This window comes from Equus caballus, chromosome 12 (genome assembly GCF_041296265.1).
Source record: "Equus caballus isolate H_3958 breed thoroughbred chromosome 12, TB-T2T, whole genome shotgun sequence".
Taxonomy (NCBI): Eukaryota; Metazoa; Chordata; class Mammalia; order Perissodactyla; family Equidae; genus Equus; species Equus caballus.
Window position 1 is genome coordinate 47,123,683 of NC_091695.1, and position 21,493 is coordinate 47,145,175.

Sequence of the window (21,493 nt, forward strand, 5' to 3'; positions counted from 1 at the left end):
TGTGAACAGGGAAAGTTTAATATAGAGAACTGTTAACTCCGCTGGGGCAAGAATGTCTAAAGAGAGCTTTCACGAATAGCCTAGGGTTGAGGGAGTGCCTAAGGCAAGAGGGTCCCCTCCCCAAGTCTGGGATTCAGATCTCATTAGAGAAGACAGGGGTGAGGCTCCCGGGATGGTGGACAGGTTCTCTGGGTCGCCTGAGCCTGAGTTCGTGGATGTACCAGAACTAGAAGCCCCTTCCTCGTGCAGCATCCCTCAGTGCCCTCTACAGACAAATGTGACATCGTGCACACTGCCAAGGGGAACTGCGGCCGGAAGGCAGTAAATTGATTCCTGGCCCACCTTCTGTAGCCCTTCCACTTTATCCAGCAAGACTTGGTGCCCTCCTGATCAGGGGAGCTGGAGACGTCCCTTCAGTGTCAGACGCCAGTGTGTCTGGGCAGCACAGCTGCTCAGGCTCCCAGCACAGAGAAGAAACACTGTCACCAATGGGCCATCACAGGTGATCAGGCCATCCTCCTGCTCTTGGATCACTGCATAGAGAAAACTGGTCATTTCTGCTGGTGAGAAGACAGTGGGTGTAAACCCTCAGAATTCCCCTCAAACCGAGGGGAGGGGCCGGCCCGGTGGCTTAGTGGTTAAGTTCATGTGCTCCACTTCGGCGGCCTGTGGTTCACAGGTTTGGATCCCGGGTGCAGACCTAGTGCTTGCCAAGCCACACTGTGGCAGCATCCCACACAAAATAGAGAAAGATCGACACAGACGTTTGCTCAGTGACAATCTTCCTCTAGTAAAACGAGGAGGACTGGCAACAGATGTTAGCTCAGGGCCAATCTTCCTCACCAAAAAAACAAAACAAAACAAAACAAAAACACCCACAAGGGGAAAGGAAGCACACTCTCGTTTACAAGAAGCCTGCCAAACGCCAGGTTCTTTTTACAGACGAGGAAACTGAGGCTCTCAGAGGGTGGAGCAGGGATGTCAGCCCCAACAGACCCGGCTCCAAACGCCCTTCGCAGCCCGGGCTAGCCCTCTAGAAGATGCCAGGCAGCAGGCGGTAGGGCACGGCGGTGGTGTAGCGCTCCCAGTCGCGGCCGTACTTGAGGGCGCAGCGGTGTTCGTCCCGGAGGCAACGGTGGGTCAGCAGGATGGTCATGTACACGATGTAGAAGTAGGGCAGGAGGTGGCCCCCGCCACAGGCCAGGCAGTAGGCCAGGCTGCCCATGAGGTCGCCCGTGTAGTTGAAGTGGCGGGCCAGGCCCCAGAAGCCCGACACCAGCAGCTTGCTGCGATGCTTCTGCCCGTCGGCCGACGTGTAGGAGCACTCGATGGCCTCGGGCTTCCTGCCCCAGATCCGGCAGCGCCCGCCCGTGCGGCGGAACAGGTCCTTCTGGTGGTTGGCCATCCTGAACACGTAGTAACCCAGCAGGCCCAGCAGCAGGACGCCCATGGCGTGCGGGGTGGATAGCTGCACGGGGTGGTAGACCAGGTACAGGCCCTGCGGGCAGGAGGGGAGACGTCAGGCGCGGCTGCATCCAGGCAGCCGGCGGGAGCAGGGGCTCGGGAGCGCGGCCAGCGGTCAGACCCCGCCTGCACCCCAACTAGCTGCCTGCCTGGGTTGTGCCTCGGTTTCCTCTTGTGTCAATAGAAGCGCCTGCTTCAGAGGCTTGTCGTGGGGAGCAAATGAGTAAATAGACAAATCTGTATATCCACCTGCCTAACTACCCACCTCTCTATCTATCTACCTCCATACATATACGTATCATCATAGATAGTATAAATATAAGATATATAACAATAGAAAAGAGATCATTTGAATATAACATCATGATAGTAATTTTGTGTGTGACCTTGGCAAGGCCATGGTACCCAGATATTTGGTCAAACGCTAGTCTACTTGTTATGAAGGTATTTTTAAGAGGTGACTAACATTTCTAACCAGTAGACTGAGTAAAGCAGATTACCCTCCATAATGTAGGTGGGCCTTGTCTAATCAGTTGAAGGTCTTAAGAGAAGAAAGACTGATCTCCCTGGAACCAGAGTGGATTCCACCAGCAGATGGCCTCTAGATCCAGCTGCAAGCTCAATTCTTCCCTGGACCTCCAGCTGCTGGCTGCCTTGAAGATTTAGGACTTGCCAGGATCACAGTCACATATATATATACACGCAGTCATGTGTCACTTAGTGACGGGGATATGTTCTGAGAAATGTGTATTTAGGTGATTCAGTTGTGCAACCACAGAGTGCACTCACACAAACCTAGATGGTAGAGCTTACTACACACCTAGGCTGTACGGTCCTAATCTTATGGGACCACTGTCATATATGCGGTCCATTGTTGACCGAAAAGTCATTATGCGGTGCATGACTGCATACACGTATCTATGGACGTATGCGCATGCTCAGATGTGTGCATATAAAATTCATACATCCTATTGATTCTGTCTCTGGAGGACCCTAATACAAATATAATATGAAATATACATATGTATATACCTAAGATATACAGAGGCTAAAACAAGGCACGTCCTGGTACATATTAAGATAGAGATGGATAGATACATAAAATTTGTTGCTACTGTTTGCACACCCGAACAAAGGATTTCACAGAATCAGGGAATCAGGTAGGGCGGGCCTACCACCAGCCAGGGGGAGAAACGGGTCCAGAGGACCCATCCAGAGGATCCCACGTGGGGACCACAGTTCAGAACGTCTGGCCTCCCGTGCAGGCTCTTTCCCTTGACCATGCTGGCTCTGCTGTGACTTTCCTGCTTTCCCAGGGCCCTTGCTCTGGGAGGCTGCATGCACTGGCTGGCTCACATCCTGTACCGCCTGTGAAGTCTTTCCCCTTTGGTTCTCTCCATCCTTGCACAACCTGTTCAAGCAGACCCCCCAGCTTGCTGCTACGACATGGGTGTCCTAGAAAGTTCTTCGCCCTGTCCCCAGACCTCCTCACTCACCTAGGGAACGAGCAGGTGGCACGTGGCCAGGCCTCTCAAGCAGCCAGCTTACCCAGAGGGGAGCAGAGCTGCTCTCGGCAGAGCTGCGACGGGCTGGGGGCCTACAGACGAGGCCTCTCCCACCCCCTACCTGCCCTCAAGAGCAGCTCTACACGGGGCGCAGTGTGGGGTGGGGTGTCGTCCGAAGCCGCCCAGGCCAGCTGCCTAGCACTGCACACGCGCACGTCCTCGGCTTCACGCAGCCCCAACCGAGGTGGCATCTGCCCTCGTTTTTCAGAGATGTTCGGGGGCCCCTCCCCTGGCTGGTGGCCCTACCGAGGTGCACACGCAGGTCCCTCTGGCTCCCCAGGCCAGCGTTCTACACCCGGATTCAGTGCAGCGTGCCAGGGCTCTCCTGAGGACTCTGGCCTGGTTCAGCCCATCTCGGCACTCACGGCTCCGTGACGCCCCCCTTGGAGACCTGCCGGTCCTCTCTCATCCAGAACGCTCCCCTCTCCTAGCCTCCCAGCCCCCGGACGCCTCCGACATCAACGCCTGCTCAACGGTGCCGAGCCCTGCTCGATCCTCCAGCTTCCGTCGGGGAATTCTCCCCACCACGCCTCAGGTCCTGCGTCCCAGCCATGCTGAACTGTTTCCTGCCTTAAATGTCCCTGTCAGCTCCCCACACGCCCCTGGCCCCGAAATGTTCTCACATACAAGACTGCACACACCATGCCACCTTTCTGGAATGTTCTTACCCCCAGCATCATCATTCTGCCCTCGGCCTGGCTGTGGTTGCCTCAATGCTTTTGCTGGCCCACAACTGCAGGTTGGGGACCCCTCCTTGGCCCTCTCTTGGGGGTCAGCACCCCCACTTCCCATCAAGCACCCCCTCCCTGCTCTGCACTGCCTCTTTCATGGACTTGCCCCCGGGCCGTGGGCTCCGAGGGCAGGGCCCTCCGCGTCTCCTTCTCCTGCCTCTCCGGCACGTGCCTAGTGCCACGGAGACCCTCACGAAGTATTTAAGGAAGAAATAAAGGTAAGAAAGAAGGCCTCTTATCATTTAAGCATTAAGATTTGAATACACATGAACATAAATAACCCCCTCCATCCACCCAGATCCCCCAAATTCTTCCCTTTTACCCAGTGTCTACCCCTGTATCCTCTTCTCCTCTAAGTTTTACGGGATGACTTGTATCCCCCAAATTCATACTCTAAAGTCCTGACCCCCAGAACCTCAGAATGTGACTGTATTTGCAATTGGGGTCTTTAAAGAGGTGATTAGGGTAAAATGGGGTCCTTGGGGAGGGCCCTGATCCAGTGTGGCTAGGGTCCTTATAAGAAGAAGAGATCAGGACACAGACACACAGACGGACGACCCTGTGAGGACACAGGGAGAAGACGGCATCCACATGCCAAAGAGAGAGGACTCATGAGGGACCAGCCCTGGTGACACGTGGATCACAGACTTCCAGCCTCCAGGACCGGGAGACGTCAATGTCTGTGGTTTAAGCCGCACGTCCGTTGGACTGTTTAGACAGCCCGAGCTGACTGCGACACTAAGCCTTCCCTTCTTCCCAGAAACGGGAGCAGCCTCCGCTCTGCAGCATCTGGTGCCCCCGAGAACAGACACCACGCAGGGAGCAAAGCTCAGCATGTGCTCAGCTGCGTCTGCTCGGAGGGTAGCCCGGGGCACACCTGGGACCAAACAGCCTAACACCGTGCTGAGCCGGGCGCGGCAGCCCCGGGGGCTCGCGGTCCTCACTCCTCACCTGCAGCGTGTACAGGTACGGCAGCCACACGCAGTCGCCCCAGCCCAAGTACCACCCGAAGTGGTCGTGGCAGATGTCAATGGTTTTCAGGTACCAGGTTTCGTTCCAGAAGAAGTCCAGCACGTAGATGGCCTGGAAAACAGGAGCGTCCAGGTACCAACTGTGGGGCAGTGATGGGGGACCTTGGGAAAGCCGCTTCAGTAGACGAGGAGGTGGCACGGGAGTGTCACTGAGCTCCTCGGGTGACACGCACCATCGGGCTGGCCCTGTGCTTCCCACCATGCCTGGGACATGGAGGACAGTGGGGGGACAAAGCATCCTTGTCCTGAAAGTCTGCAGTCTGAGACAAGGATGGTCCGCAAATGATGACTGAAAGAGGGGCAGTGCTAGGAGGTGACACCCAGGCTGTGGAGCTCGGAGCAGAGATCGCTCAGAGTGGAAGGGCTGCGGATGGCCCACGGGGGATGTGGCATCATGGGCCAGGGTCCACGCCAGCACGGAAGCCCTTCGCCCATGGAGGGAATGTCCCAGCATATGTGTGCCCTGCATGGGGGGTGACCACTGTGCCCAGGGGGAGTGGAGGAGACTGATGTCCATTTACATAAATGGGGAAAAGGTGAAAATGAATCACTGCTCCTCAGCCCCCACCTTGAGGGGGTTGCCTGAGAGCCACGGGGACCATGTGGGGAAAATGCCTTACAGGCCGTAAGCTGTGGATGTGGCCAGGACCGTGAGCCTGGGACCTTCCAGAACTGTTGGAATGGTGTTAATGTTCTCAAGCCATCAGAACACCCTTGAGCCATTAACAGGCGTCCTCTAGGAAAGTGGCCACTGGCCACAAGCGCCCCCAGGGCCCACGTGGCGCCTGCACATGACAGACCTGTCACTACGTGCTCGCTAGCCTGCTCCTCAGAGACAGGAGGGAAGGGGGCCGACTCCCTTTGAAAACTATCCGGTTTTTGGGTTTCCCCAGCGCCCAGCAAGTGTCAGAGCTTCCACCCGCTGCGGCCGCAGCCAGGCTACCTGCAGGACGTTGACCAGGACCATGGAGTTGGTCACGTGGCCGTAGAGCTCCTGCTGCTTCGCTGCAAAGGACAGGTTGATGAGCGTCCAGGCAACAATCCCAGGGCGTCCGTTGAAGAACAGCTTGAAGTCAAACCACTTCCCAATTCGCGGGTTAAACTCAATGCCCATCATGTAGTTGTAAAAGAAATTGCCTGTGAATTTGCTTAAAAAGAGAAACGAAAGATGCGTTGGGTTACTGAGCGCAGCTCACGACGTGTGGCCTGTTTAGCTGGCATGGATGCAGGTGCTCAGCCCGGGCCTAGGCAGATGCCCGAGGCGGAGGCTGCCGCGGGCCGTGGAGAGCCACGCAAGCAGAGGGTGCGTCCGTGCTCCCTGCTTCCCCGCGGCCTCGTGTCCTTTCGCTCTGCGTTCGGCTTCGGCTCTGCAGAGACCCCCCCCACCCCCACCAGCAGGAGCCACGTGAGCTGCTTGCTCCCGTCCTGGGAAGGCGGGCAGATGTATCTGTGCTTAAGAGTTTGTCGGCCGTCCCCAGGTTTCTCCCCACCCTCCTCCAGCTTCCCCTGAGGCATGGCACAGGTGAGCTGCAGAACTGGCTCGACTGAACTAAGATTTTCCCCTGAAGCGGACTCACAGGGCATTGGAGCCTCCGGTGGGCGTGCAAAGTTGTAAATGATGCCAAGGTGCAGAGAAAAGCAGCATGTGTGCCTGCCTCTGGGGCCCACGTGGACCCCTCACTGGTCAAGTTCCTGAACCATTCACTACCCGGTTCCCTGACCCCAAAGCCCTCTCCAGGGGTGACTGGAGAATGGGCCAAGATAACTCACTGGAGACCCTTGTTAGATGTAACTTGCTGTTGTATACATAGGGGGAATTCTGTGTAATTAGAAGAACATACTTTTCTGTCCATTTCCCTCAGTTAGGGGAAGCAGAAGCAAAACATATGAAGTCTACAATAGGTGAGGTGATCATAGAACAGTGAGAATGATTCCCACAAGCCACAGAAGACCAGCCTCATTACGTGATCATCGCACACGCCCAAAGCACCATCGCCAAACATGCTTCCACGAGCCGAGGGGTGACAGTGAAAGGAAACACCCTTTGGTTTTATTTTGGCATCCAGACTAAAATGTAAGTACCCCAAGAACAAGAATCTTGTTTTCACCTAAAGCCCCACTGCCTACACCTGTCTACAGGGGGGAAACCAACAAATATCTGTTGATGAATGGATGGATGGAGGGAGGGAGGAAGGGAGGGATGAAGGATGGGTGAATGGATGGATAGGTGGGTGGGTGGATGGATGGATGGATGAATGGGTAGATGGGTAGATGGGTGGACAGATGGGTAGATAGGTGGATGGATAGATGGATGGGTGGATGGATAGATGGATGGATGAATGGATAGATGGGTAGATGGATGGATGGATGGATGGATAGATAGATGAGTGGATGGATGGGTGGGTAGATGGGTGAGTGAGTGGGTGGATGGGTGGATGGGTGGATGGAAGGATGGATGGATGGATGGATGGATGGATGGATGGATGGATGGATACATGGATGGATGAATGGATAGATGGATGGATGGATGGATGGATGAATGGATACATGGATGGATGAATGGATAGATGGATGGATGGATGGATGGATAGATAGATGAGTGGATGGATGGGTGGGTAGATGGGTGAGTGAGTGGGTGGATGGGTGGATGGATGGATGGATGGATGGATGGATGGATGGATGAATGGATAGATGGATGGATGGATGGATGGATGGATGGATGGATAGATAGATGAGTGGATGGATGGGTGGGTAGATGGGTGAGTGAGTGGGTGGGTGGATGGATGGATGGATGGATGGATGGGTAGGTGGATGGGTAGGTGGATGGATGGATGGATGAAGAGCTGAATAAATGAATACATGAAGAGATGGATGGATGGATGGCTCACAACTGTCCAACTCAAGGCTTCCATGAGAATGGGCACCAACCAGTAGGGCTCTCCCTGGGAAGCTGTTACATTAAAGCCACTGAGACAACAAGACTCTTCACTAAGATTGTTTCAGGCCACGCTGATGTTCCAGAAAAAGACGCAATGGGCTGCCTTTGCCCCTGGCCAGAAGTTGCCTTTCCCACCTCCCTGCTCCCAGGCCAGCCCTACAGGGGACAACTCGGCCACCAAGGATGGAACTTGGCCATCTTCAACTGTATTCTTCCTAAGGCAGGATGTCCCCCAGAGTCAGACAAGTTCCAACAAGCTCTTCTTTCAAGGATTCTCAGTCCTCAGGGCTTTACAACCTCCCCTCCCAAGGGAACAGAAAAAGGCGAGGAGGGAAGGCACCCTCTTTCCACTCCAGTGGCGGAAGCACGTACCAGTCTTCGGCATTGGTGGGGAAGAAGTAACCCTTGACCATGGCGAAGGTGGAAACGGCGTAGCCGAGGATATTGGCGCACCACAGCAGCGGGATCCAGTTGTCGAAGATGATGGTGGGAGAGAACCAGAAGAAGAGGTGTGAGTTCGCAAACCAGAGAAGATGCGTGATGACCCACGCCTGCAGGCCGTTGACCTGGTACTTGTTGACAACTCCTGTGAAGGAAGGCAGATTTAAAAGTCAAGGCGTTTTCCCGACCCGCGCCACGCAGCAGCACCTGGCTCGGGCCCTCCACGCTTTCGGGGCCTCGCTGCTCAGGTCCTCATCCAGGGCACCCAGACTCCAGCCCCAGGCTAGGCGCACACCTCCTGCTGTTATTCCAGGGACTAACTGCTCCTGCTGGCAGAGCCCTTAGAAGAGGGACAGGGCGCAGACTCTTGCTTTGGTCCTGGTTCTCCTCAACGGACCAGAGGCTGAGTGACCGGCCTGCCGTTTGTTAGATTTGGGGCCAAGCTCCAGCAGAAGCTAGAGGATGCCCCTATGGCTCATCGGGGAGCACTGCAGTCTCCCCACTGGACCGGGAGCTCTGAGTGGGCAGGGACAGAGTGGGAGAGCTCCTCACGGGGTCTCGGTAACCATGGGGAACGAATGGGACTGGGTAGCTCTGAGGTCCCCTAAGCAAAAGCTGCCCCTGCTCCCCGCCCCCAGACACCACTGATGGATGCGATCTGTTCTTGGAAGAGAGATGCTCCAGAAGCCCAGTTATGGCAACCAGTGTGGGGTGGGAGGCCGTTCAGCCCCCTCTTTACTGAAGAGCCTGCTCTTCAGCCCCGCATCCGGGACAGCCCTGGGTTGCCCTGGATTGTCTTGAGGCCAGGTGTTGTAGGAATTTCCCAGCAAACTTTTAATTTTGTCAGCGAGCAGTCTTTGGGACGGAAGCAGCCCGGGGGAGGGAGGCGGCGGCTGAGCTCCAGGTCACCTGCAGGAGTCACGGCGCCCTCTTGCACGCCGCCTACGTAGCCCGGCAGAAACTTATGGCAGAAGTCAGGAAGCACCATGTACAAAAGCACCTGAAACACAGAGATTTTGAGCTAAATCCCCTGCGTCCCTAAGGGCCTGCCTGTGTTGACACAGCCCGGCTTTTATTAACTGAGATGACAGATAGGAAGGCACCGTATGTCGGCAAGAAATCCTGATTATGGTCAGATATCCCTTCCAGAAGGAAGTGTACGGTTGAGTGGCATCATGTACATTCACAGTGTCGTGCAACCATCACCACCATCTGTCTCCAGAACTTTCCATCTTCCATGAACTCTTTGGGAAATTCTGTCCCCACTAAACACTAACTCCCCATACCCCTTCTCCCAGCCCCTGAGAACCACTAATCCACTTTCCGTCTCCACGGATTTCCCCGTTCTGGACTTCACATATAAACGGAATCCTATGGGATTTGTCCTTTTATTACAGATTTCTTTCACTTAGCAGATTGTTCTCAAGGTTCATCCACGTTGTAGCTTATGCCAGCACTGCATTCCTTTTTACAGCCAAATAATATTCCACTGCATGGACGGACCACATTTTGTGTATCCATTTGTCTGTCGATGGACATTTGGGTTGTTCCCAGTTTTGGGCTATTGTGGCTCATGCTACTCTTATCTTCTACTTTTTACCCAAAGGGACCAAGAGATCTGAAGTGAGAGGGAGTCTGAAGCCCAAAAGCTGGGACCCTGGGGAGAAAAAGCTAAAAACGGTTGGAGCCTTCCTCCACGACGAGAAACTCCTGTTTCCCTGGAAACGTCCTGGGTTCCGATAATAAATAATGCCACTGTGTACTAGGTTCGCCGTGCAAACGGCCCCTGCCTGGTGAACTCCTTCTGGCCTGGGAGGCCAGTGGGGTCACAAAAGAGCTGAGGACATCCTTGACCAAGACTGTGCGACCACCTGTCAGGAACACAGGCCTTGGCTTTGCTGAGTGGTGTCTCTCGTAACCGAGGGTCCCTCTGGGGGCGAGATGCTCTTTCAATGGAGCTCCCATAAGGTAAGATTCCTGCTGTGAACAGGGCTTCCCTGGGCCAGCCACGCCCTTACGCCCTCCCAAGGGGTCTTGCTCCCTACTACTCGGCCTGTCCCTGGAGGGCGGGGCACACTCCTGATGTGGGGAGGCTCACACTGAAGGCGTCTCGGATCCCAGGACGCTGTCAGGTGCCCCCTATCTGAAGGTGAAGCTAAGTGCATCAGGTTGTGGGTCGTGCCCTGTTGGGTCCTGGAAATAAGGCCCATCTGAGCCAGGATTCTATTTCCCTGACAAATGGCCGGGACTATGCCAGCAGGAGGGGACGCTCCATACACACTGTACCCTGACCACCATGGCTGGGAGGGCTGACCTGGAACGTGACCCACAGGGTGTAGAGCCGGGCTGCTTTCTTCGTCACAGATGGCGTCTTGGCCCAGATGTCTGAGACACGAGCACGCCCGGTGGCGATGTCCACCACGGGCGCGGTCAGGGAGCAGCTGTACTGGTCACACGCCATGATGAAGTAGTACACGATGAAAGGTGCAAAGAGCAGCAGGAAGAGGATGCTCGCCAGGGAGAACCAGTCCACCTCCCTGCGGGAGATGGCAGGTGGTCACCCCACGGCCTGCCCGGCCCTCTGCCCTCGCAAAGAGGATGCTTTGCTTGTGCGCACACAGTTGTTCCAACCAGACAGCACCTCGTGAGAGAAGGGTGTCAGTCTCAGGGCAAAGCCCTTCCCGTTGCCTGGAGAAGCCACTCAGCAGGCTCGTCTTACTGCCACCAATCAGGAGGTGGATGGATCTGTGGGCACCCACAGAAAGCCCAGGGCCCAGGAGACGGATGCAGGAAGGCCATCTGTGACCAACAAGGCCAGGGGCTTCTCCATTCCGGGCCATGGGGGTTGTTCACCCACATCACGCCCCCATCACTCTATGGCCCCAGGAGAACCGTGACGCCCATGTACTATACGGCTAGCGCACCGGCTATCCTTGACTTTTTAGTTTCTTTTTTTTTTAATTCCTTACTTTATAAAATGAAAACTGTTTACCTTTCAGAATCTTTACGATAAAAGAAACTTCTTCTAATAGCTTCATAAAATCCCAAAGGCTGGCAACCTCTCGCTAAAACTCTACTCTCTTTTCTGGCTGGGAAGACGGGTGAGGTCCTTACCAGGCACGGCCCCACTGCCCATGAGGAGCAGCCCCATCCTTGGCGACCCCATCGGGACTCTTGGTTCTGGGAACGTTGGGCTGAGATTTTGCAGCCATCGGGCCCTGAGGGAAGGAGAGACACTCTGTTCAGACACTGCCTCTCCCCACCACATCCCCCACTCCTCACGAGCCCTGCTGGGTCGGCCTCGTTCACTCCCTTCCCTGTGCCTTGTCCTGGACAGCGGATGCCAGGCAGGAAGACATCGCTGCACCTTAGGATCTCTCCCTGGGAACGTGGAACAACCTCCCACCTGGCTTGCTCATCTCAATTCATCCCCTAAATGGCAGTAGAATGCCCCTCTCACCACATGCCCTCCGTGGCTCGGAGCCCACACCATCTGCTCCTGCCTTCCTGGCCCCCTTCCTCTCCACTCTCCCCTCACACCCTCTGCTCCAGGCACACAAGGGTCTTTACTGATCCTCGAAAATGGTTCATCCCGTCCATAATACCTGAGACTTCTCTGCTTAGAACACGCTTTGCAGGTCTCCTCGTTCAGGTCTCGTGTAAAATGTCCCCTCCTCAGTATGACTTTTTATTTTTCCTGGAGTTTGTGCTTGCCTCACTTTTTCCATTTGCTAAGGTTTCTATGCACCTATCGCCATTTTTTTTTTCTGAATGTGCTAACAGAGCTGTCATACATGTCAATAATTTTCCTACACACTCTAACACCACAAAGTGTATCATTTCCATTCTCCGCCCCCCCTGATAGTCATTCATCTTGTACCAGGGTGCAAGTCGACCAGCCAGGCTACACTGTCTGCACCCCAGGTTCCCTGCCCAGCCACTCTACCTATGACTTTATTTTCTTAATAACTCTTCTCACCCTGTGGAATTCTTCTGCTTATTTCCTTGGGCACATGTTTATTGTCTGTCTCTCCCCATTAGAATGTAAGCTCCCCAAGGGCAGTAATTGTGTGTTCTATTCATCATTTTTCTATCAGGGCCTGGAAGAGTGTCTAGTACATATAGGCCGTTGAAGAAACGATCACTTTACAAAAAAAGAAGAAGAGGAATTATATGCAGCTAAGTAGCAGCTGCTCTAAATGGTTAGAATATGGGGGAAGTGAAACCCGACTTTCCGAACAAGTTCACAATTGTGAAGTCTCAAAATATGAGGGATAAAAAAAAAGATGATCTTAAAAGCTTTCAGGGAAAATCCAGGATTAAGCATCACACTGGCAGCAAGTTAGATTCCAGACATCGAGAATGGGAAAACTTTAAGAATTCTGAGGGAGACTTTTTTCAACCTGGAATTCTATTTCCAGGTTAACTACGATTCAGAGGAGAAGATGCAAGATCCAAGAGGGCTACTAAAGGGATGGCCAGCGAGAGGAAAAGAGGAAGTCCCAGGGTGACAGCTGTGCAATGGACGAGATAGTCCCCATTGTACCACCCACATTGGTACAGGATGATTGGCTGTGAGCGGAGGCAGGAAGGGAAATGATAAATTTTGTTGTGTTAGAGTGTGTAGAAAAATCATTGACATGTATGACAGCTCTGTTAGAACACGCAGAAGAACAATTATTGATAGATGCGTAGAAACCTTAGCAAATGGAGTAAGTGAGGCGAGCATTAATTCCAAGAAAAATAAAAAGTCACACAAGGGAAAAAAAATATATAATTATAATACGTTACTCAGCGTAACAGTAAATAATAGTAAGTTTGCCAGAACCACGTAAACTCTGGTTATTGACTGACTACTGGATATGTATAAGGAAATGTATAAAGTCGGAAGGGAAAATGTATAAAGTCGGAAGGGAAAATGTATAAAGTCGGAAGGAAAGCAAATCATTTAGAAATAAGCTGGTAAAAACAATGACACAAAAGTAGGTAAAAGAATGAAAAGTACTTGCTTCTGGGAAGTGAGACTATAGAATGAGGTTGGGCATAGTTTATTTTAACACTGATTTTTAAAAAAGATATGAATATGAGCTACTTTAATACAAATGTGCATTCATTTAAAAAGTTTCAATGATGAAAGACATTTTGACTTGCCGTGTGGGAACTGTAGCTGCATCATTTAATTTAATTTACACGGGTCGGTTTAGGGAACACCTACGATGTACCAGGCAGGATGAAGAGCTCTTTATGGGCTGGGACCATCCATCTCTACGGCCCTAAAACGCAGAATCGAGAGCCTGGTGCGTGGCAGCTACTCTCATCTAACAGGCTGGAAAATTACAAAAGGGCCAGAGATGCACAGGCTGAGAACTAAGCGTGGAAAACCAAAGAACGCTGCCAAAAAGAAAAAGCATACTTTCTAGGGATTAAAACAAGCCCATACAAATATTTTGAGCTTATCACAGAGTTCATTTGTGCAGGAGTCACCTCGCTGGCTGTCGGAAGCAATGAATTTTGTAGTAAACGTGTAGATAATATCCTTGGCAACAGACGGCCCGCAAAAGAGGAGAAGGAGGTGTTCTGGGTGTATTTTCTTTTTTCCCTAAGACTCACAGACAGGACCCGATGCCAAGAGCTGATGCACTAGCTGTCTTTACTTTTTCAAAGCTGAAAGGTCGCGGCCGGCGCTCATGAACAACAGCGCCAAGACACGCTTACCTCCAACCTCTTGTCAAGCGGTTTCACGGCAGAGCAGAAGTTTTCCTTCTTGAACTGGCCCCTCTAAGATCTCCAGACTCTTCTGATCAACAGGTCAGCCTGATCCTTCTCAACCCGCTGAACCAAGTTCTGCAGGGACACGAAGATGACGAAGACACTCAGGGAGCTGCTATTTCAGGATCAAAGGGAGCTAAGGACCCAAATGGCATTTACTCCAAGCCCGCTGCTGGAACCGAGTGAGAGGTACGAGCTCGATGCTCAGGGCTTCAAAAGGGAAAGTGGCCTCGTGGGGGGTGCGTAAGGCCACTGCATCTCCCAGGATTTTTGCCTGGCACATACGATGCCCGGCAAATAGGAAACACTTCATAACAGTCGATGGACCTTGGATACCAGCCTTAACACGCCACAGACGCATCCCTGATAAGCAGTGATGAACCAAAAGGTATTTTCTTTGTACATTTACAACAGGTAGCTGCATATGCACCTGAAACAGTTCTAGAAGCTTCTTTGTGCCATCTCTCCGAATCAGGCCCCGCCTAGGGTTTGTACGTTCCCATGGTCACATTCTAAGAGCCAGTGAGGTCCTAGGAACCCAGAGCAGCATTGAGAGTCCCCAGGGCTCAGAGCCTGGCTGTCTGCAGACTCGCTGGACTGAGGGACCTTCTTGACTGTCTTGGGCCATGAAAACCCACGCACGTGAGGTTTGGCAGCTGTTGTGAAAGCGGGATCAAGGAGGTTTACTGTTCCACACCTGGGGAAGAAGAGCCAGGGAGATGGGTGGGGCTTTTTGGCACCTGGTCAGCTCCCTGGGCTGTTTTTTGAGTTTCACAGCCAAAGCTAAAGGGGCGTTGCTCCTGAGGATGTGGGGATGAGGTAGTGTAAGGGTCTAATGCTAAGCATTCATTTCAAAAGACATCCATTTGAATAAACATACTGGTAGCCATGTGACACAGCTACCAGCCAAACAACCAGAGAAGGAATTAGGAGGCCCCGCCCACAAAGCCTTCTCATTCCGAAAGCCCTGTTGTGGTTAACTGACCTCTGAGTGACCTCTGAGTGGCCCTGCTTCTTCCTTCCTCTGTCCTAATTCCTGTTTTACCAATAAAGACTGATAAAATAAAATTTTACCAATAAAATTTACCAATAAAGACTGAACCGTGAAACCCTAGACACCCCACCCTCATACCCTAATAAAGGCAGAGCCCCAGGTTCATACTCCTTCCTTCTCTCTCTACCCGTGACCTCGCTGTGTGGCCCCAGGCCTGCCGTGTACCCTCAAGGACCTGTGAGTAATAAATCTTGTTCCTCCAAGTTCCCTGATGGTTTTTACTGAAGTGCATCCTGTGATCCTAAGAACCACAAGGGCGGACCCAGCCACACCACCGGCCCCGGTGGGGGACATGTCTGTGGGAGCTCCCTGCAGTAAGACCAGAGGGCTGGGGCAAATGCCTCGAGCTGAGACATCCACTGTCCATAGGCGGGGAGCAATGCAACAGGTGACTCCAGCCCCACGGCAGCTTTTTGGCATCTTGAGGGTTTAGTAATTTGGGGATGCACCTGAGACCCAGGACGGTGGCAGGGAGGTTGGGGGCTGATACGATGAATGCCCAGGAGGCCCAACGGTCCCCATCAAGGCTGTGAGTTCTCAGCAGAATATGTGGCCAACATGTCCCCATTTGGGATCCAAACTATGTGACCTTAAACAGCTATTTACAACTGTAAGGCTTCAGTCTCTTCATGTGCAAAGTGACCATGTCACCCACCTTGTCCAGTAAATGAAGTCATGGGGCCAAGGGCTCAGAGCCCCACCCGACCCCCATCAGAGTTCACCTAAGAGAGTCAGGGATGGCCAAGACCACTGTCAGTACCATCCAGGCCTCAGGAGGGCTCCGCCAGGCTCCCGCAGGGCAGCAGGGCGAGGTTCAGACCGGCAGAGCGCTAAGGAGATGAACCCACGGCGGCCACCACAGAGTGTTCTGGTTGTCCACTGCGTAACTCATCACCCCGCAACTGAGCGGCTGAAGACAACAACAGTTTTTTTTTTTTTTTTTTTTTTTTTTACCAGCTCTCATTGTTTCTGTGCGTGGGGAATTTGGGGAGAGCTTGGCAAGGTAGCTACGGCTTGGGGCTGTGCTGGAGCAGTGTGGGCCAGCGTGGCAGCCTCGGGAACCAGCCAGAGTTCCAGCAGACAAGGCAGAGGTGGTATAGCCTTTTTGGACCTGGCCTGGAAAGGCTCATGACATCACTCCCAGCACATTCTACTGGTTCCACTGAGTCACAAGCCCACCGCCCATCAAAGGGAGGGGAATCACACTCCACTTCTTGAGGCGGGGAGAGAGGCAAGATATTAGAAGAACATGAGAGATTGTTGAGGTTATCCCTGGATGATGCAACGTGTCACAGACAGATTCTTGACTGAGCATCTGCCAGCTTCCAAGCACCCATTATCTTCCTGGATTCCCACACCGACCCTGGAGAATATTATCATGCCCATTTTATAGACGAGGAGGTTGAAAAGGCAAGGGAGGTGGATCAAGCAGTTCTCTGCTGGCGCAGGCCTATGGGGACAGAGCCAGGTCTGCGGGAACTCCACTGGCTGCCACACACCTGGGAGGCTCTGGAGTAAAGTTCAGAAGAATAACGATGATGATGACAGCTAACCTCCCCGAGGGCTGTGCCAGGTACCATTCTAACACACACGTAGAAACACTGAGTGGGAACTTCATCGGAACAGCAGCTGGGTCTGTTCTGGAAATTCGTTGGTGTAGGGACTGGTGGAGACAGAAACATTCAGACAGACCCCTAGCTGGGCTTTGCGTGAAAAAGAACGATAAAATCCAGATCAGTGGGGGCGGGGGGGGGGGGGCGGGGGAGAGCAGCCGCTCTCCTGGCGTGAGGATAGTTCTGGAGGCTAGGAAGACCTGCATGTTGACCCAGCATCTACGTGTAGGAATCTATCCTGGGACACAGACAGATGGCTGTGTAGACGCGCAGAGGCAGAACTTCCATGAGAGTCTGCTGTACACAGTTGCAAAATACTGCAACCAAGTGGCTCTCAGGAAAAAGATCACATGAATGATGACACCCCCACACAGTGGAATACTCTGCAACTGTTGAAAAAAAGGAGCTGAGCACAGAAAAACATTCCCCGGTGTATTTATGGCATAAGGATAGGTCGCAAGATAGTCTTATCATTAAAGACTATGTAAACAGCTGTACACCAAAAGCCTAAACGGTATTGGAAATATAGCGGGTGTTCTTCCTCTTTTTTCCTAATTTTTCTAGTAGACGAGTACTCATGGGATAATTTAACAACAAGGAAAAGAGTTTTTTTAACAGCTCTTGGAGTCACAAGATCCACAATTCTGGAACGTTCGTGGCTCTAACTGGGGTCAAGGAGGTCATCTGTTATGGTGACGCTGACTTTTGGCAGATTTTCTCCATCCCCCTTGGCCCTCTGCAGGCTGTGTGCTCCCCCCTCAACTGGCACATGCAATTCACAAGGCTCACTTGCCAAGTGCAGAGGCTACTCCCGGGGTGTGTGGCCCCACCCAGCTCCTGCAGCTCAAGAGCTCTGGCCTCCGCTCACGTTGAACGTTGAACACTCACGTTGAACGTTGAACGGCAGAGCTGTTTCTGAGGCCTCCAGAAATAGGCATGTGCCTTAGTTGGAAGGAAACGTCCAGAGACTCTGACCTCTGATGCTAAAGGCTGAACTGCAGCCCTGGCTGCCAGGAGAGGGTTTCTGCCTCCTGGGAATTATAAAGCACTCATTGCAGTACAAGTTTAAAAGACAAACCTGCAAGTCCTTCCAATCCATTCCCAGGAGTCATTCAACTCCGGTGTGCATCAGTCCAGATTGCTTCATGACTTACACAACACACACCCACTCTCCTTCCTTCTCCTTTATTCCAAAAATCGGTTTGTATCCAAATTCTTCTGCAATTTCGCTTCTTCCCTCTGTCCTATCTTGGTACGCGGCTTCCTACCACGGTCGTCTCTCTCAGGGTCCATGGGCAATCGGTTCCAGGACCTGCCTCCGATAGCAAAAGCCCTGGGTGCCCAAGTCCCTTAGCTGGTCCTCTGTATCCACGGACTCAGCCACCTGCAGCATCTAGTTGGATCCGAGGATGTTGAAGCCGCAGATATGGAGGAATGACTGTATCGAAATCTGTCCCCTTTTTTTAGCAGTAGTTACGTAAGAGGATTCGGTTTAGAAGTATTCTAAGAATTAACCGTGCTTGGTTGTTTCTGAGTTTTTGCCTTGCAAACCATCCTAGTTTTTCCATGGAAAATTGTCCCGCAGGTGAAACGACTCCATCCTCGCCAGACCTGCCCCTGCCTGCCGCCTTCCTGGGGGCCATCCCGGCCTGTGGGGCTACACAAGCCAACACCTGACCTCTTTGACCCCTAAGCTTCTCAGCTCCCTCCCCCGAGCCATCTATATACTTCTTGAGAGAATAAACAGGACTATGCAAAATTCTATTAAAAACAGATTCGCCAAATTGCACTCAGAAAGAGTGGGTCATTCTCTGCTCCCACCAAAAGTGTACAAAAGTGTCTTTCTCACTTCACCGTGCAGGCCCTAGATATTGCGTCTTAAATCTGGGCACCCGACATGGTGCACAGTGGGGCCCGGCACCTGTTTCTTTACCCAAGTAACTGCAGGAGGAGCTCAGGCGGGCACGAGGAGACCACTCCATCCTAAGACCGGGGCGCTGGGTGCCAGGCGCTTCGAGGGCAGGCCACTCAGCCCCTTCCTCAGCTCTGGACAGAGTCATGGTTGAGAAGCACAAACTTTTAAGCAAAAGAAACCAGGCTGTCAGTGTGGAATTCTTGCTCTCTGGTCAACCCTGACCGTTAGCGTGGGGGTTTGGGAGGGTGAGAATGGCCAGGATAGTGTTCTGCCCCTGCTGCCAGCCCCCTAAATGCAGGCATTGCAGACGGAGCTGTTCCCTCACAACCAAAGTAATGTCACTGGTGCCAGTGGGTTTGAACCCTGGCTCTGGCCCTCTCTAAGTACACGACTCTCTACAGGTAACTTCACCTCTCGGGACCCTCAGTCTCCTCGTCTGTAAAATGGAGGTGATGCCAAATATGTAGTGCTAAGCATGGTGCCTGACACACGGGACCGCCCAGCAGTGAACGACAGAAGGTCTCACACACTCCTCTCCATAAAAACGCTTCCTCGTTTCCAGCTTTCCTCTCTCCTTCACCTTTTGTCAGAAACCTTAACCAGCAACTCCTACCCTTAGCAACCTTTCTAATAAAATCCTAGGATGTCCAGGAAAGAGGCAATATATCATTATTTTAAGAACAGGAAAGGAGGGATGGTTGGAAAAGGAAACAGGACTCTTGACCTTTTGTGGGCGCTCCCGGCACATCAATCCCCTACCCTCATTAATCCATTCCTAGGAAAGCAGTTCAGCATCTCCTACCTGCTCCTCGCTTCTCAGCCAGCAAGGGAGCAAAGGACCGCAGCTCCGTTATTTCCTTAAACGGAAAAATGCATCCTCCTGCGCGGGACGCCCCAGTCCAGGAAGCATGCACCTGGCTCCGCCTCGCCCTGACCACTCTGGGGATAGAGCGTCCCCGTAGGGTCGTCTCGGGTGGGCCAGCGGGCACCCCTACACCTCTGGCCTCTCCTCATCGGAACACACGTGCGTCCTCCCCAATCTCACCTGCGCATACGCGCCCCCTGAGACGCTGAGCGCGCATCTGCTCTTCGCCTGCGCATAGGGCCCCCTTGCCTGAGCGCACAACCCACCCAACTTGGGCGCACATCGCCCCACACCCGAACACGCCCCCGCCGAACCTGCGCACTCCCCCCAACCTGCGCGTCCCCCGCCCGCTCACCTGAGGGCCCCCACCTACACCCCACACCAGCTCACCTACGCGCCCCTGGACCTGCGCCCCGCGCCCGCTCACCTGCGCACCACGCTCCGCACTCGCCTCGATCCCCGCGGGGCAGGCCTCTTGCCACCCCGCAGCCCCGCCCCCAGGCTGAGGTGTTGCTGTAGACGACCAATCAGAGGCGGACCCTGCGCGGCTGGAGGCCCTGCGCCCCGCGATTGGCCGCGGCGCCTCGCCCCACCCCCTGAGCTGACTTAGAGTCTCAGTGCGCGCCACTCGGCGGCGGCGGCGTGGAGATTGACGGCCCAGGGCCCGACCCCCGGATCTGGCCCGGTGGGGGCGGGGTCTGGTCCGGGGCGTCCACGTGAGCCCCACTGGGACCCAGCAATGCCCCGCCAGTCCTCTGCCGGTGGTCGTGGGTAAGCTCCTTAGCTCCCCGTGCTCTGTTTCCTCTTCTGCCAAAGAAGCTTCAAAGGCGCGCGGTAAACACTATGCATCTAGTGTCCAGGTGCTGGGTCCGCAGCCACGCGCAAAACAGACAAGATCGCCGCTCTTAGGGTGCACGTTGGGGTAGGGGCGGCAGTAGTCAGTAAACAATCAAGTAGGTATCTAGGGTGTCTGATGGTGAAAAGTGGGTTGGAGAAGATTAAAGCAAGTAAGAGATTGGGTGTGTGGGTAGCAGTGTTATTTTGGGGTGTCTGGGAGGGCTCCCTGCCATCAGAGGTCTGGTTCCCCAGGAAGTTACCTGAAGCTGGCGTTTAGAGTAGGGATCACGCCTGTGCAGAGATGGATAGGGAGGAAGCAGTAGGGTGGGGCAGAGGGAGACGATGAGTGTCAGTGCAAACCCCTTGGCTTGGGTCAACCACATGGGGAAGCTCCCGTGATAAGGGAGCCCCTCAGAGTTGTCCCCCTGGCAGGGATGGCTAAACCATGTGCCCCTGCCTCCATCGGTCACTGGACACGGGCCACCCTTCTGAGGGCATGACCTTGGGCAGGGCAGCTGTACAGCCCAGGAGGCCTCTGGAGGGGTGGGCAGCCAAAGGGGTCTGCTGACCCCACTCCCAACATCCTGGGCGTCAAGCCTTCCTGGTGGAGGGATCTGGTCGAAGCCTGGATCTGGTCTCTGTGCCCCTCACAGAAACGTTTGCATTTTTTTCTGCAGGTTTTTATTTTGAAAAATAAGTATAAGTATTATTAAGTATTAAAAATAAAATAGGTATAAGTAAAATAAATATAAGTATTCAAAAAAGCAGTTGAAGATATAGTAAAGTGAGCACCCGTATCCTGGGATTCAGCAGCTCTCAACAGTTCGCCACATTTAATTTCTGTGTGTGTGTGTGTGTGTGTGTGTGTGTATCCCCCTCCTTTTTTTCTCAACTGTTAATTATCTGGCAGATGATACCTTCCTCCTAAATACTTAGTATCCATCTCCTGAAAACGAGGACATTCTCCTACGTTACCAAAATAAAATGACCACACTCTGGAAATTTAACATCAATGCTGTTATCTAATATGTTGTCGGTATTCAGCTTACCCTGATTATCCCAATAATGTGCTTTACAGCTCTGTTTAAAAACCCAGGATCTAATCCGGAACCTGCACGGTGCATTCGAGTGGTCCCAACTCCTTTAGTCTTCCTCAGTCTAGTGCCTGCCCCAGCCTTTATATTTTGTTTTATTGTATCTTTTTGTTCTTTCATGCCACAAGGCTTTTGAAGAGTCAAAGCTAGCTTTTTCAGCCTATCTCGATTTGGAT

The 21,493-nt window shown here is 53.1% G+C and overlaps 2 protein-coding genes across 7 annotated transcripts in view; one reads left to right on the forward strand and one right to left on the reverse strand.

The window, feature by feature from the left end:
* On the reverse strand, positions 1 to 20,273 carry DHCR7 (7-dehydrocholesterol reductase). 4 transcript variants are annotated; one of them, XM_023654657.2, is made up of 9 exons: positions 19,814 to 20,273; positions 13,886 to 14,014; positions 11,285 to 11,388; positions 10,485 to 10,707; positions 9,080 to 9,170; positions 8,102 to 8,315; positions 5,735 to 5,939; positions 4,712 to 4,843; positions 1 to 1,498 (listed from the first exon to the last, which is right to left on the reverse strand). In XM_023654657.2, the coding sequence occupies exons 3-9, from the start codon at positions 11,380 to 11,382 to the stop codon at positions 1,034 to 1,036; spliced, it is 1,428 nt and encodes a 475-aa protein (XP_023510425.1). In that variant the 5' UTR covers positions 11,383 to 11,388; positions 13,886 to 14,014; positions 19,814 to 20,273; the 3' UTR covers positions 1 to 1,033. The 4 variants fall into 4 exon arrangements, with proteins under 4 accessions (XP_023510425.1, XP_023510426.1, XP_070086343.1 ...); XM_023654658.2 differs by having other exon boundaries at positions 19,777 to 19,871; XM_070230242.1 differs by lacking the exon at positions 19,814 to 20,273 and adding an exon at positions 19,324 to 19,659.
* Positions 19,995 to 21,493, forward strand: part of NADSYN1 (NAD synthetase 1) — a 42,644-nt gene continuing 41,145 nt past the window's right edge. Inside the window, exon 1 of one of the 3 annotated variants that reach the window (XM_023654659.2) lies at positions 19,995 to 20,157. The gene's annotated coding sequence lies outside the window, so the exon portion shown is untranslated. The remainder of the gene's footprint in view (positions 20,158 to 21,493) is intronic. The other 2 variants (XR_011424154.1, XM_070230241.1) reach the window with 2 other exon arrangements.

Bases quoted from the DNA above. Each gene is read 5' to 3' on its own strand.
- DHCR7 (XM_023654657.2), bottom strand. From the start codon at position 11,382: ATGGCTGCAAAATCTCAGCCCAACGTTCCCAGAACCAAGAGTCCCGAT. The intron at 5,940-8,101 runs GTACGTGCTTCC...TCTCTTTTTAAG, and splicing joins CCCACCAATGCCGAAGACTG to CAAATTCACAGGCAATTTCT. The intron at 4,844-5,734 runs GTAGCCTGGCTG...CCTGTTTTCCAG, and splicing joins TCCTGGTCAACGTCCTGCAG to GCCATCTACGTGCTGGACTT.